At 31.9% G+C, this 15,741-nt stretch overlaps 2 protein-coding genes across 2 annotated transcripts in view; one reads left to right on the top strand and one right to left on the bottom strand.

Moving 5' to 3' along the window:
• The window catches only part of LOC113404377 (bone morphogenetic protein receptor type-1B), a 99,665-nt gene extending 85,835 nt beyond the window's left edge, over positions 1-13,830 (bottom strand). The window contains exon 1 of the mRNA XM_026645250.2: positions 13,721-13,830. Within this exon, the coding sequence (XP_026501035.2) occupies positions 13,721-13,724 (4 nt within the window). The 5' untranslated portion in view covers positions 13,725-13,830. The remainder of the gene's footprint in view (positions 1-13,720) is intronic.
• A 314-nt stretch (positions 13,831-14,144) lies between these two features.
• LOC113404379 (large ribosomal subunit protein eL34-like) lies at positions 14,145-15,349 on the top strand. Its single transcript, XM_026645253.2, has 3 exons — positions 14,145-14,224; positions 14,351-14,422; positions 15,023-15,349. The coding sequence occupies exons 2-3, from the start codon at positions 14,358-14,360 to the stop codon at positions 15,315-15,317; spliced, it is 360 nt and encodes a 119-aa protein (XP_026501038.1). The 5' UTR covers positions 14,145-14,224; positions 14,351-14,357; the 3' UTR covers positions 15,318-15,349.
• The last annotated feature ends 392 nt before the right edge of the window (positions 15,350-15,741 follow it).

Here is a 15,741-nt window from a genome sequence, read left to right as displayed (position 1 = left end):
AATTACGGAATGAAATTAACGATTTATAATAATAAATGATAATCTCATTTCAATGTAATATTTATTCGAATTCTTCCCCTTAAGAGTCAGACGTTTTTACTAAAACACTATATTTATTCCATCTGTTGATGAGGTATATTTGTGTAAAAACACACACGTTCATAGAACTAAACGAAGAGAATTTGATTTATTCGTTTACAATCGCTTCAAAACATCACAAAGTTCGAAAATGAAGCTTATACGCTTGTAATAAGGTATTTATTAACCGCATAATGAATTTTTGGACGACCGACGCAGGCGCCACAAGTGGAGTTCACTAAGAGATTTATTTCATTTTATAATTTGATATGGGATCGGCATACCGATTATTGGAACCTTCGGGTTTATGAATACAACAGGTAGAATCGAATTTAAAAACTTAATATTAATGGCTAATAAAATATACAAAGTTGATGCATTTGTAGTCGATTTAATATTTAAGCTATGAATTTATTTATGGATATTTTTTGCAGTCAATAACTCAGTATCAGTCCAGCAATATTTGTAAACTCAGTATCAGTCCAGCAATATTTGTAAAGATTAGGAGCATATTCCATCACGCTGTTCCGTTGTTTACAGCAGTCGATTAGAAAAGGGATCCTACTAGGTTGAAATTTTGGGGATTGGTGGATAAACATGTAAAAACAGGCACCAGGGACATAACGGTTAACATTTTTTACCGTGCCATTTCTATGGGCGGTGGTAACCACTTATAATCAGGTGGCACTCACCCATCCTCTTACTAAACTCTATAAAAAAAAAAAAATGACCATAATTAAGAATACATTTAAACGTAGCTTCTTATAATTAGGTACGAAATATTATCATTGTGAAAACACTCCAAGGTTCCCCGTCGTCCTGTTCGAGAACAAGTTTGTGGACTGTAAAGATAATATCATCGCTGACATTTTTATCAAAAACGTAAGTTATAGCCTTGTTAAGGCTACTGTTTTCAAGATATTGGCTACAATGTTCCTCTTTGTATTATTTATCATCGTTTAATTTTAGCAATGTATTAATAGCGTTCACTTTTAACGTTTACTTTGTATTAGGCATAATATACAAACAAATAATGTTAAATTACAATAAAGAAAACATTGAAGTATAAATGTAGGTAGACTGAGCATTAGGTTTTCTGATGGTAAGTAGTCACTACCGTCCTTGGACTGTAAGAAATACATATTAACTATACATAGCAGTTAAAGCGTTATGTCCCTTGTGCCTGTAGTTACGCTGGCTCAAACAAAAATACTGACATAAATGCATGTAATTATTGAAACCACTATATCCATTATAAAAAATATTAGAGCAATATAAAATTAATACATATTAAAAAAAAATTGACATATAAATAAAATGAATCGAAAAAATTGTTCAACAAATTACCTGTATCTATATGGTCAGAGACAACCGGGTATTAAGGTATTTGGTAACCCATCCGGGGATCGGTCGACAGTAATTTTGTAATTTAACAGTAGCGAGCGTTTATATAAAGAGCCGAATTCGGGTCGTCGTCTTCTTTCTTTTACAACTAACTATTATTCTATATTTGAATTCGAATGATCATTCGATTTTAAAAACTTCTATTCGATTTTTTTAATCTGTGTTTATATAACTATAAAAGTAAATATTATTGAAAAAAAAACGATGCATTGCCATTTCAGCCAATCGAATAAATTTATTTTTAATTAGAGAAAGTAAACAATCTTAAGACCTTTACATTATTTCACCGTGTCAATATTTGTAGTGTATGTGTACATTCTGACTGAACTAATGTATACTACTTGATATTAAAAAAAATCATTTAAAAGAGGTTTCATCATTTTGGCGCCAAATGTAGATGAGTGACTTGCAGCTTACAATGAAATTAAATCAAAACAGAACACGCCATAGGTTTTCAAATTCCTAAAAACTCTTTTGAATAAACGCGAATTTTTGCAGGAGACCCACTAGTTTATACTTAATAAATTAAAACGATATATCTATACAGATATATTTTACTATGTTTTTTTTTTTAAATTCCTTGACAATAAAATAAGAGATACAAAGTAAAAATTTATAACAATTTAATAATTACAATAATGGTACAAATAAAAACTAATTTGTATTTTTTTGCAGTCCTTACTCCTAGTCGTCTCACGCACACTAATACATCTTGTGAGCACGAGCGTAACTCACACATACTAATGCGCGCCGATATTTGTTTAACGTGGAGGGGCGCGTCTTCGTGGGTGAACATATCTATAAACCTTTTCAATAAATAATTCTTATATCCACATATAATTTAATTACCCGCATTGAAAGTTGACATGCAACGTAACTGTATTACATTAATAGGTTTGCATGCGTTAGAAAAATCGTACTTATATATCGTATCGATAATTCTTATGTGTGCATGTCACTGAACTCTTTCTAAACGGCTAAATCAATTTTGATGATTATTTTTTTTTTTTTTTAAATGTCTCTACGATTGAACAAAGTCCAGGGAACTGTTCGCGTGTATATTGTGACACATCTCCCTAATTATGAAAGACATTATATGTTCATTGAAACGTGTTCAAGATAACCTGAGGTCACATTCATAAGAAAATCAATTAAGTCGATAATGGTAGAATGCGACGATAAACTTACGGAAGTTCTTAGAAATTTAAACAAACGTATTTCATAATTGCCGCCAAAAAAAATCCACATTCTTATAAGAACTACTTGTACCTTATCTTACACGCTTCGAACATTTCTTTTAAACAATTTATTTAGTTTTAAGTTTGTGATAAGATAAGTTTTATTTCGTGTTTCATGTTTTTTTTTTCAATTATCCCAATTTTTAATGACGGCGACATCAACCTCATCGTTACGTTGTAAATTAATGTAATGTTAATCACCAATGTATTTATATCAAAATATGTTTTCAAGTAAAATCTAGTACGAATAAACGGCAAGGTCAGACGGCGCCAGCGCTGCCCCCGAGCCCAAAGTCGACTACAAATAACAGCGCAATAAACACTAATTATAAATCGCTAATTAAACAACATCAATAAAACAACAAAATTATAATGGTTATTTAATATTACAACATAATATTATATTATGAACAACATCGAAACTAAAAAAAAGTCGGAACGGAATTCTTCAGCCCTAACAGGAATCGAATCAAGGGCGAACATAATCGATTGTCAACGGAGCAGCAGGGAAAAATTAAACGACACTTTTTGGTGGACAAAACTCCGACGCAATAAATTGATCGGCCCCGACACAAAAACACGACCAAAAAGAGTTAAGCGTTCGGGAGATCTTCGAATACAGATTACTGGGCGCAGGTGTTAAATAAAAATAATAAAATTCGACGCGGACGATGTAAAAAGAGGAGTAGATACGGCCGCGCGGCGCCGAACGAGGCATAATTTCGTTTGCAACGCCCGACCAACAAAAAACGACGTGTACCCCATCGTGTAGACCAAAGCCCGAGCACGCCTCGGCATTCGCCATTCAGAGTCAATCTGCAGTGTCGGCGACTATTTTCATACCTTATAAGCGTGCCCATATCTCCTACGAGCACTCACTTCCCTAATAGGAAATCAAATTATCAAGATTCTATAAAATCTTAAATGGTTACATGAGAAATCGAGTTAGTCAACTGCGCGAGTACGAACAAATGGAATGTCACCCTCCATCGATCTTTATTGCATATAATCAAACGTACCGGAGAATGATTACCAAACCGTACACTTCCGAGAAGCGCATTCGAGGCAAGAAATGAAAATTATGCGATATGAACACAACTGTCGGCGGAGCGCGCGCAAACTGCAATTAGGAAAGGCAATCCCTCTTCGCACGTACGAACAAATTGCAGGCAATAGTCGACCCATTCAGCGCTCGACCGCAAAAACTACTTCAACATTCGCTGCACGCACATAGCCGATATAAAATCTTGTGGAGTAACGCATCAGTTTGCGTTTAGGATAAACGCTGTACAATCAGTTCAAAGAAATCAATTCGGAATTCATAAGTATCGAATCACTTCGTGTCGATTTCAAATAATCCTAAATATATTCAATTCACTAGCAAACACGAAGAAGATTAAAGAAAACACCATGTAAACAGATGAGACACATACGAACAGTATGTGGACTAGATGTTTTCGTAAGGCTGTAACCCTTCAAACATAAGGCGACGGAAATAGGCCATAAAGTAGAGCTTAACAGCGCAAGAATTCATGGGAGATCCTTAAATAAATACTTGTAAATGTGCCGGTATTAGTGGAGGCTGGTCTGAGCCCGTCTAATTAGGTGCGTGGGGAGGACGAATAAATATAAGGATTATCGTAAGATCTCCTTGATCGCGCGCATACGTTTAAAGGCAGGGACATATAACGTTTGACACAAATCTCCCATGTTTCAACGGCTGAGGCTCATATATTTCAGAATGTCTTCAGTTTATCTTTATTTCTCCATCAGATATTACGGACCAGCTACATAAAATTCCCAACAACTATCGTGTACATAAGCTGTGAAGTACATAAAATGTTCGTTCACACTTCGTGCTTACTTGTAACTAATGCTATTTTAGTCACGAGAAATATTAAAAAATATTTTTTACTTCTTCGATAGTAAAATTAAAATTTTAGTTGTTTACATAATAAGTTATATTAATGTTAGTGACATCGATTTTAGATTGTTATCTAAAATAAGCTGTTATTTTTTCAATTTCTTTAAGTATTTTTTTGATTGCTTATAAATGTCGTAATAAAGAAATATTTATAATTAGAACGATTTTTTAAATATTTACAGACTTAATGGTTACATAACATACATACATACATACATAAGCAGCCTGTAAATTTCCCACTGCTTGTCTAAGGCCTCCTCTCCTTCTGAGGAGAAGGTTTGAGCATATTCCACCACGCTGCTCCAATGCGGGTTGGTGGAATACACATGTGGCAGAATTTCGTTGAAATAGACACATGCAGATTTCCTCACGATGTTTTCCTTCACCGCCGAGCACGAGATGAATTATAAACACATATTAGGCACATGAAAATTCAGTGGTGCTTGCCTGGGCTTGAACTCGAAATCATCGGTCAAGACTTAATGGTTACGAAATTGGTATAGGTACATGTGTATTTTATAATTATGGACATACATTGATATGAATTAAATAAACAAGAAACACTCGTAGTCCATGTCCGTAACAAATGATACTTTTAAGCATATGCCCACATTATCCGAGTTCGGATTTAATCCAGATACAATAAATTAAAGTTTAGACAAAGATCTATGTTACAATCAGGAATATAGATATATCTAATGATTACAATTAATAATTTAGTTTATATTTCGATAACCTGAAACTAAAATAAGAAGAACATAACTTGGACCGTGTAACTGGAACCCGGAACGATTGTTTTGGTAACAAAAATAATTATAAAAAATACAATTATTTCAGTATAAAATTGTATCTCGGGCTATCGTTTGGAATGAAAAATAGCACTGGAAACAAAATTTACTAATTAAAAAAAAATGCAATGTTATGTAACGATTGACTGTCTGAAGAATTGCAAGGAGAATAATTACTAAATATTTCATCGGCAACGCACCGTAGGAAGTAATCGCCATGTTTCGTGGCCATTTAGCACACTGAACGCAAAACATCCAGCATTAGATGAGTAATAATGTTTGTACAAAATTCGTAAGGAAATCCGAACGGAATGCGATGCGATGTTTATAATTTGAACGACGCATTGTTGTTACAAATACCTCATTTTAGAGGGGTAACGGCCCAGATTGTAAACTGTGTTATGCTTAAAACAATACGTTCTTAGTATTTTCTCTAAAGGTCATCGACACGTAAATATACGAGTATTCGTACGTTATTGGTACGATACAACTGTATCGTAAGTATTCATGACGTAAGCGAACATTTCTGCGGACATTCGGAATATTTTTATCCAAAGCCTTGTAAACCGATGTGAATTTAAAAGTATTTCACTCTTTAAATGAGGAAAAAAATATTATATTGAGATATCGTTTCCACTAAACTCATCATAATAAATTGTCATCGTAAAGATTTGACGACTCAATATAAATCACCGGAAAAAAATCTACCGTATTATTAAAATTATCAAAAATAAAAATCTGGGGGTTGTAAAAATGCAATGAATCAAAATAAGTTATATACTATTTACGAGAGAGACCTCTTACAAGTGTGGCTCAATTTTTAATTTAATGTACTTCAACCAAAACATATGCATATGATTAAATAAAATTTGTATGTTGATTGTATATTTAGATATTTTATAGCCAATGTTTGATTTTATTATACAACTCGTATTAAAATAATGTATTTCTTTCGCTAACACTTCTTATCAACTACTTTTAAAATACTAGGAGGTATGGTGGCCCGACTGGGTATGAACCGTCTCATCAGATATTCCAAGCTAATTTACATGATCATATATACATATATACATACATACATACATACACATACATACAACAATACTAAGTATTATTGTGTTTCAGGTACAAGGGACATGACATCTCAGTTTCCAAGTTTGGTGGCGCATTGGCGATAGAAGAAGTGATTAATATATGCCAATGCCGGATGCCATAAGCGGTGGTGACCACTTACTATCAAACGGCCCATATGTTAGTCTGTCTGACTACATTTTAAATTAAAAAAAGAATAACATTATCATCTAAACGTGTTGCTAATATTGCAATTAAAACATCCCACCAAGGTGATACTTCTAAACCATTTCTGAATAGAACAATCACATGAAATACAACAACAGCGAGCTAGTAATACATACATAACTATAAACAACAAAAAAGTGCCGGCAAAGGAATAAAATAACGACAACACGAACACATTACAGACAGTTTCCAATTCGTCTCGGCAAAAGTAAATGACCATTGATAATGTTTTACATGATCCGATCCTAATTGCCTTCAAGATTGCCTCCAGCATTATTTTTTTTTCAACTGATTTCCATCGAAATTATTACGTGAATTTTGTTCATTCTCGATACTCATGATCGATATTCTTGTTTTACTTTCTAAAATCTCACTTTTTCAAATAACGAAACAAAGTAAAATCAAAAATGTAATGAGTGTATCGGTAATGAAGCACACTCCACCCAATGACTCGGTATCCTATCACCTAAGATTTTATTTTCCTGTATTCTCCGTTAATGAGTGAGTTAGTGTAATTATAAACCAGAGAAACAATAACATTAACATACGTATAGTTTTAAATTGACAATAAATATATAATTACCATTTCCTGTTAATAATAAATAAAATTACGAGATGTTTATCTAATTTCGATGCAAATTTTGATACAAAATTTAGACAAAATGGTACCATTAGTGTGATGGATGTGTTACATATATTTGTATATCTATTTAAACAACATCCGTTACATTCTCGTAACATAGTGTTATGTGTTTTTGAACTGTAATATTAAGCTACATAAACATATTCACTAGACCAAGATTTATCTTTACAATTCACAACAAATAAAATTAAATCACGTTTAATCTATATATTGAAGTTTTGGTAGATTTAATTAAAGCTCCCTGATGTTGGCACGTTATCTGATTAAATCTAAGTCTTTGAAGTTATTAAGTTTGAATTTCCTCGCTGGCTCGACAGTACGTAGGACGCGAATAGATAACCAGTCATTTTTCATCCTACGCCCTGAAAAGCAACTAATGAGCTGTTATGTAAGTGTATTCCGTACAAAAGCTTTAGCATTTCATCGAGGAGTTATAATCAACGTCCATTAATAGATTCATTTTGATATACCTTCTTGTGCCACGAAGACAGGGTGGTCTATGTGGTACTGTTGTGTTGATGTTATGTTGTAATATATTATGATCAAACTAATTTTTTTTAAATTCTTATTTTTAATTTAACTAAACTTAAGATTGTAGCATCTGCAAATGTTTTTATATCTGTAAAAAAATAATTTAACTCTTTTAACCGTTAGTTAGTACAATTTAATGATTACAAATAACTTGAAAATTTTCTCTGTATTCGTCATGCGGCTTTTAGCTTTAACTTTGTCCATTCATATTATTCAAACATTCATATAATAAAAAGCGTGGAGATAATACTTGTTGACTTTCATGCAGGAATTATTATATGTAATTGTATTTAACTGACATAACTTTGTATTTCAAATGTTATAAAAGAGTAACTACTGAGGTTCTTGCTGATTCTTTTCAGTAGAATTTTCACTTCGATCCGATAGTAACTTTACATTGAACACAGTTCTTTAATATGACGATTCAAGTGTTTGTAAAAGCCTACTTGAATAAAGCATATTTTGATTTTAATTTTGCTGGTACATCAGTTTATAACAAAAAAAACTCACACCGTTATAATACTCTTTGACTGACTTTCCGATAACTTAGCAAGGACAAAATCATATTCTCTATACGGCAGTAATATAGTATAAAAGGAAAATATACGTAGAAACTACGTGTTGAATTCTACCCGAGATGCTTTGGTGTAGAGGAACAATAGTAGGATCAGTGAAGGGCGTCCATTGTCGCGAGGTGTCGGCTCCGAGCTCTATGGAAAAACGAAAGAAAGCGCGACTCACTTTAAGGGCTGTGCTATGAAAGTAATTTAACTACATTTATAAAATATATATATTATTACACTGTTTGTATTTTTTTTAATTAAAAAAATATCTTTAAAACTGTACCTTTATCAATTAAATTATACAGAAAAAAATAAAGAATAATTATAAACGAATTATAATTATTACGATTAATTAAATTAAATGTGTAAATAAAGATAATAATAATCACATGCACTTACTATTACATGATTTTTACGCGACCTAACATTATGTTTTATAGTAATTTTATCTTATGTTTATAATAATACAAAACAGAGATTATGTAAAAGGCTGTAAGTGTGACGTCATATATTTGAAAACATAGCACTTTACGGAGGTAAACACGGAATATAATTCACCTCGTGACACTTAGCTGCTAATTAACCACATTTAAATACGTAATTGAATATAATCACGGTAAAAACATTTCCACGTCGACCGTTACGAGACGAAATGAATCGAGAGTCGAGACTCGATCCCAATAATTCATCTAAAATTTTATGGAACTATATGAATCATGGTGTGATTAATAAATTTACATCATGAATGAATTTATAATTAGCTTTAGTTTTTATTTCCCAATTTAATATTAAATTTTCGTAAATAATGTTTTACTTATAAATATTAAGTCGTCGGTGAATGGTTCTTGTGAATGAATTTGAAACCATAGGCATTATAATGAAATAGATCTGCCCCGCGAATTATTTTTATAATATTTTTCAATGCAACGACAACATTTAATATGGTTCACTTGGTGGCAAGGCCTTGTGCAAGCCCGTCTGGATAGAGATATTCTACCGCTGAACAGTTTAGCTTAGTATTGTTGAGTTCGGGTTTGAAGTTAGAGTGAGCCAGTGTAACTACATGCACGAGGGACATGGCATCTCAGTTCCTAAGGGTGGTTGTGCATCGGTGACGAAAGGATTGGTTAATATCTAACAGCACCAATGTCTATGGGTGGTGATTACCACTTAATATAAGGTGACCCATTTGCCAAACCACATTCCAATTTCATAAATATATATGTAGATATATTAGTCTTGAGTCTATATTACTTGAGTCAATTAAATATAAATATACCGACCGGAATGCTGATTCTTCCTAGAACAATCAACAAGATACTCAAAGGTTTCTGTATGTTACAAATGAAGTACGTAAACGTCAATTACTAAGATATACATTTTTATTAATCTCAACATGGATGTTGCACAATGAGCCGAGATGGCCCAGTGGTTAGAAAGCGTGCATCTTAACCGATGATTTCGGGTTCAAACCCAGACAAGCACCACTGAATTTCATGTGCTTAAAATGTGTTTATAATTAGATGAAACGGATATCCGGTAACTATCCGGTATCCGGCCTATCCAGCCGCCATAATACTATCCGGCCGAATACCGGATAGCTACTATTCGAATACCGGATAGACATCTGGCTGAATAAAAAAAAATGGATAAAAGAAACATATTTTTGAGTAATTCTTTAGTTAGTCTTAGTATCACTTAACTTAAATATAACTAGTTAATACAAATACAAAGAAAATGAATGAATTAGTACTAATACTAATTTATCTGCATTGAGAGGTAGCAGGCGGTTGCGTTTCTCTTCATAAATAAGGCCAGCTACAGAAAAAGGTCTTTCGCTATACATCCCGCTGCAAGGTGCAGAAAGGTAGATTTTGGCAAACTTGGTTAAATTTGGGTATTGTTTGGCATTAGCTGCCCACGAAGAATAAGGGTCGCAATTGCGATCGGCTAAGTTTCGCCGGATATCCGGCAGCCGGATACCCGGCTATCCGGCCACATGTTCGGCCGTGTGAAACTCCTATCCGTTTCATCTCTATTTATAATTCATCTCATGCTCGGCGGTGAAGGAAAACATCGTGATGAAACCTGCATGTGTTTAATTTCAATGATATTCTGCCACGTGTGTATTCCACCAACCCGCATTGGAGCAGCGTGGTGGAATATGCTCCAAACCTTCTCCTCAAAAGGAGAGGAAGACTTAGCCCAGCAGTGGGAAATTTACAGGCTGTGCTAATAATAATATAATAATAAATAATGTTGCACAATGCACATTTTCGATTATGATATTCTTTGTAGCATACAACACACATCACTAAATCGCAAAGAATGTATAGTCTTGTCTAGTGTATAGTAATATGATATCTAAAAGGGTAATATTTATGTTTTACGAACTAACCTTGGTATAATACTACCAGTCCCTTATGAATAATTGTTAATCATTGATTTTGCGATCGAATGATATAACTTCACGTTACGAACGTAAATAGCAAAGAAGTTATCAAATACTACATAATATATTGAATATTTACCGCGACTAAAGCCCACGTGCTATCCCTGCATGATAAAACAAAGTCAATTCCCGCTGTCTGTACTGTTTTAATGCGGCTTTCGTCAATAAACAGAGTGATACAAAAGAAAAGTTCGTATGTATAGTACATGCATATTAAAGTACAGAAAAGGCTAGAATTTCAAATTTCCTGGCTGGGTAAGATCTTTCTTCTTAAGATTGATTTTCAATCTAAAACTTGTATACAGCTTCTTCGCCATTACTTCCAAGCGACGTGTTTAGCTATTGCGTTTAAATATGTATTATATTTATATATAAAATTATTTCACGTGGCAACCCTATCAACTTTCCTGCTATTGTTATTACAAAATGACCCATCTCAATGTCGAACGATTCCCAGAATCGAATCCTCGCTCGCCTTCGAGTACCGTGACCAAAATTTTGAACATTCAGGACAAATAAATCATATATATTTTTAGGTATAATAACTTATTACTGGTAGGTCTTCCAAGTAGTATATTATTTATGTGACTAATTTCCCACCTGTGTTTTTACCTACAATTTTTCGTTAAATTACGATACACCTAATAACATTACTTAATAGAACACAAATAGAATAGATGACATGAACAGGGGTTAAGTTCTAAAATATTAATACATTATATTTCAACGATTCTTTTGCCCGCAGCCGATTTTTTTTCGGTACAATAATAACAGGTGTCACTCTCGAGCCATCACCTATCAAAAGAAGGTAATCATTTAATGCTGCGTGCAAAAATGAAAAATCAACAATCAAACTTTCGCATTTAGAATACTCGTAGACGTAACATAACAATACCTACTATAAAATTATATAATACATATTTCCGGACATAGCAAAAAACATTGCTACCCTAACCTTAATATATATCGTAAACGCTTTTGAACATTTTATAAAGGCTTATTTCTGACACCACGAATGAAACATGGCGTCTAACAAATGCGTACGCGCATTGATGTCAGGGGCCGTAAAAGAGCATCGAGTCAAAATTCCAAATTAGTTACGACCTTTAGTGTGAGACTAAGATGATAATCATATTATAAAAGTGTTCCTTTAGACCCCGGTTCTACTACCATTAAAATTGACCAGTCTGTAAGATTTATAATCAACAATTAACATTATAGACACAGATACTATGTCTTATTCATAGACAAGAATATTGAAATGCTAATACTACTACACACTATTCTAATTTCAGGGCTCAAAGACTCATCATCCTCTTTAACCCCACAAATACAAATTGGATAGCAATATAATATCAACATTAGGTAAGGAATCCATGAATGTTTTGAATGATGATTCAAAAGTGCTTGTAAAAGCCTACTTGAATAAAGTATATTCTGATTTAGATTTTTACAAAAAGTCAAATTAAATTAATAAGGTTATTAATAAATAGTAAATTAGGCATGATGTAGATATAAATAAATAATTAAAAAGTAAATACAAATGTAAGAGAGCAACAAAATAAAACACAAAATAAGATCAATGGGAAACTTAAAAAATGTGCATACAAGAATCTGGGGATAATGAAAAATATAGGTTGGCAATGTGTTAATCAAATATAGTTAATCAATAATTCAGATTTTGACAATCAACAATGTTAATGTCAAATGGTAGTTAAAGAAATGATATACAGATAATAAATTATATTGGTATAATAACTTTAGTCATAATCAGAATTCTATAGTAATCCACTTAATAAAACAGATATGGCTTTATTAATAATTATTTAAATAATACAGTGACCTCTTTTGAGATGTTATTTTTATAAGAAATTACTCCAATTGTTGTTTAGCTTAAGAACCCACTGAACAATGTTAAAAAGTATAGCTGATATTTCAGAGATGATTGTTTTGATCGATATGAAATATGATAATTCTTTTAACAACTTTTTTATAACAGTAACTCTTAGATTTATTGTATGTAAAAAAATTGGAATTTTTAGAAAAACAACATCAATTTATAATACGTAAATAATACTCGTAAACCTTTTTACTAAAAATTTTATAAATTAAATATTTTTACATTAAGCAACATTAATTTTGAAAAAACTCCATGCAATATATATGTTGAAAATGGAACATTAAGTTAATAAAATGACGAAACTTTTAGAAATACTCTTACATAATATGTTTAAAAGAAATTACCTATGTTATTCTTATATGTTTAAATGTTTACAAATAACCGGTCAATAATTTTAGTATACACTATATCATTCGCTTCTAATCGCGATAAGGAATGCCATCTGTTGTCAAAAAAGCAAACTAAACAACGATGAAAACATAACGTGACAGCGATATATTAAAAATGCGTTTAATTGATAAATATGAAATACTATGAAAAATGTATATAAGAATGCAGAAAACTGAGTTTAATTACACAGATATTAAAATTATGTACATCGAAAATAATATATATGAAAACAAAATTATTTATACAGACGGCATCAATTCAATTCAATGCGTAAAAAAATATCATTAGAATACATTTTTCTAGTTTAATATCACATTAATATAGATACGATATGCTTCGAAAATATTTTAAAAATGTAATTACTGAACTAATTAATTCCATGTTTTGATTGTAAGACAACCCAATCATCTGTTATCTGCTTTGGAATGTCAATGACTAACAAGATCATTATAGCAGTATGTTATTTGGTGACGAGTGATATATTTTTAATGAAAACCAATATTCACTTACCCATTTTTTCTTAAGTATCTTCGAAAAACACGATTTTTCTCAAATTTAAACACAAACACCAAAAACATCACACAATGGCAGCCATTTTACTAACCTTGTAATCAATATTGCCACAACAAATTAAAACAAATTAGAATTATTGAAGTATATAACGCTATTTTGTACCTTATTATCAGAAATCATAAAATGCTATAAAGTTAATATACTTGCATAACATTTTAAGAAATTAATGTAAAACTATTAATTTACTAACTATTTTATAAACAAACAAGTTCTAACATTACAAATATTTATAAAGTTTTTCATCTACTTAGCTTTTCTTTAAAATTAACAAAAAAAGATACACGAAGTTTTGTAAAATAATTATTTTATTGTAAAACATAATAGATCATTTCGGTAAAGCTTTTAAATTCCATAATTACTAGCAACATTACCAAGCTAGCATTGAAATGTTGCCATAAAAAAATTGTTGTTATTCTTTTCTTGTTAACAGCTGTCAAAAAGGTACGGATTTGGTGCAAGTGCAAAGAAATCGAATTAAATCGAGCTTTTATTATTGAAAATATTACCGGTGCTATGGTGATTTGATAAGTTCAGTGCTTGTTACACATAATTTACTTTATATTTCAGCTTCAAAATGGTACAGCGACTTACGTTTAGGCGACGTTTGTCGTACAACACCAAGTCGAACCAAAGGAGAATGTGAGTGTATATTTAATTATTTCTAAAATAACTCGTGGTCATTACGTGTAATTTAAAGTAATTTCTTCAATACCTCTTTAAATACTTAGAATTCATAATGATATTTCATCAATAATTATACATAACCTCAAACTTTCCGGCAATGAACTTTAGTTTCATTTTGAGTACATGTCAGCTTTCTATTTTAAACATTAAAACTATATGTAAGTCTGTTGACTTACATATAGTTTTAAGTGCTGTTGCACTCTGTTAAATCAAGAACAATATTGTGACTTAGAACTCACATTATTTTAAATGAATGAACAGGATACTATATATTATAGTATAAAACCACTTAGTAGTTATGGTATTTACCTGCTAATATTGATAGGTTTTTTCTTTCTTTTTCCCTCAATTCACTTACAGTTGTAAGTATGGACACAAAGCCTAAACAGAATTATAATAATTACAATCTAGTTGCAATTAATCTTTATCAATATTATTCAACTATTTATTACACTCTGAAATATCAGAACGACATATATACATTTATACATATGGTTAATGAGTATTTTATTTTATTATTTACAATCTCTCAGCAAAATCAATCATTATTTTCAGTGTACGAACTCCTGGTGGACGTCTTGTCTATCAGTATGTCAAGAAGCCCAAGAAGATCCCAAGATGTGGCCAGTGCAAAAGCAAACTCAGAGGTATCCAGCCTGCCAGACCCGCAGAGCGCTCAAGACTTTGCTACCGCAAGAAGACCGTTAAGAGAGTGTATGGTGGTGTACTCTGCCACAAGTGTGTTAAACAACGCATTGTGAGAGCTTTCTTAATTGAAGAACAAAAGATTGTTAAGGTTCTTAAGGCACAACAAGCGACTGTTAAGTCTGGCAAGAAGGCCGCAAAATGAACATTAGGGTGTAAATAAAATTATTAAAAAACTATTTTTGTTTTCTTAATAACCATAAGAATTGTTGTATTTTATAAATTCATATAGGAATAGATACACCAATTGCTTTTGTTGAGATATTGTCGAATGCACTGTATACTTAATAAATTCAGTTCTTTTCATTTTAGTAATTCCAAACTAAGTAAATAAAGATGGATTTCTGTTATTTAAATGAGGGACTTAAAAGATTGTTAGAGCTAATTTCACTGTCTTACTCTAATAGGGGTTGGTGATACACATGTGACATGATCCATACCAGAATTTTCATGTTTTCCTACACCACTGAAAACTAAATTAAACACTCAATAACGTAGTTCTCGTAATTAAACCTGCAATGTAAGGTAATATTCACGTGCTGCTGGTACATTTCGGCTCGGACAAAGGA

This window comes from Vanessa tameamea, chromosome 17, assembly GCF_037043105.1.
Source record: "Vanessa tameamea isolate UH-Manoa-2023 chromosome 17, ilVanTame1 primary haplotype, whole genome shotgun sequence".
NCBI lineage: Eukaryota > Metazoa > Arthropoda > Insecta > Lepidoptera > Nymphalidae > Vanessa > Vanessa tameamea.
Note: the sequence above shows the minus strand (reverse complement) of the source record. Positions and strands in the feature narration are given on the sequence as shown.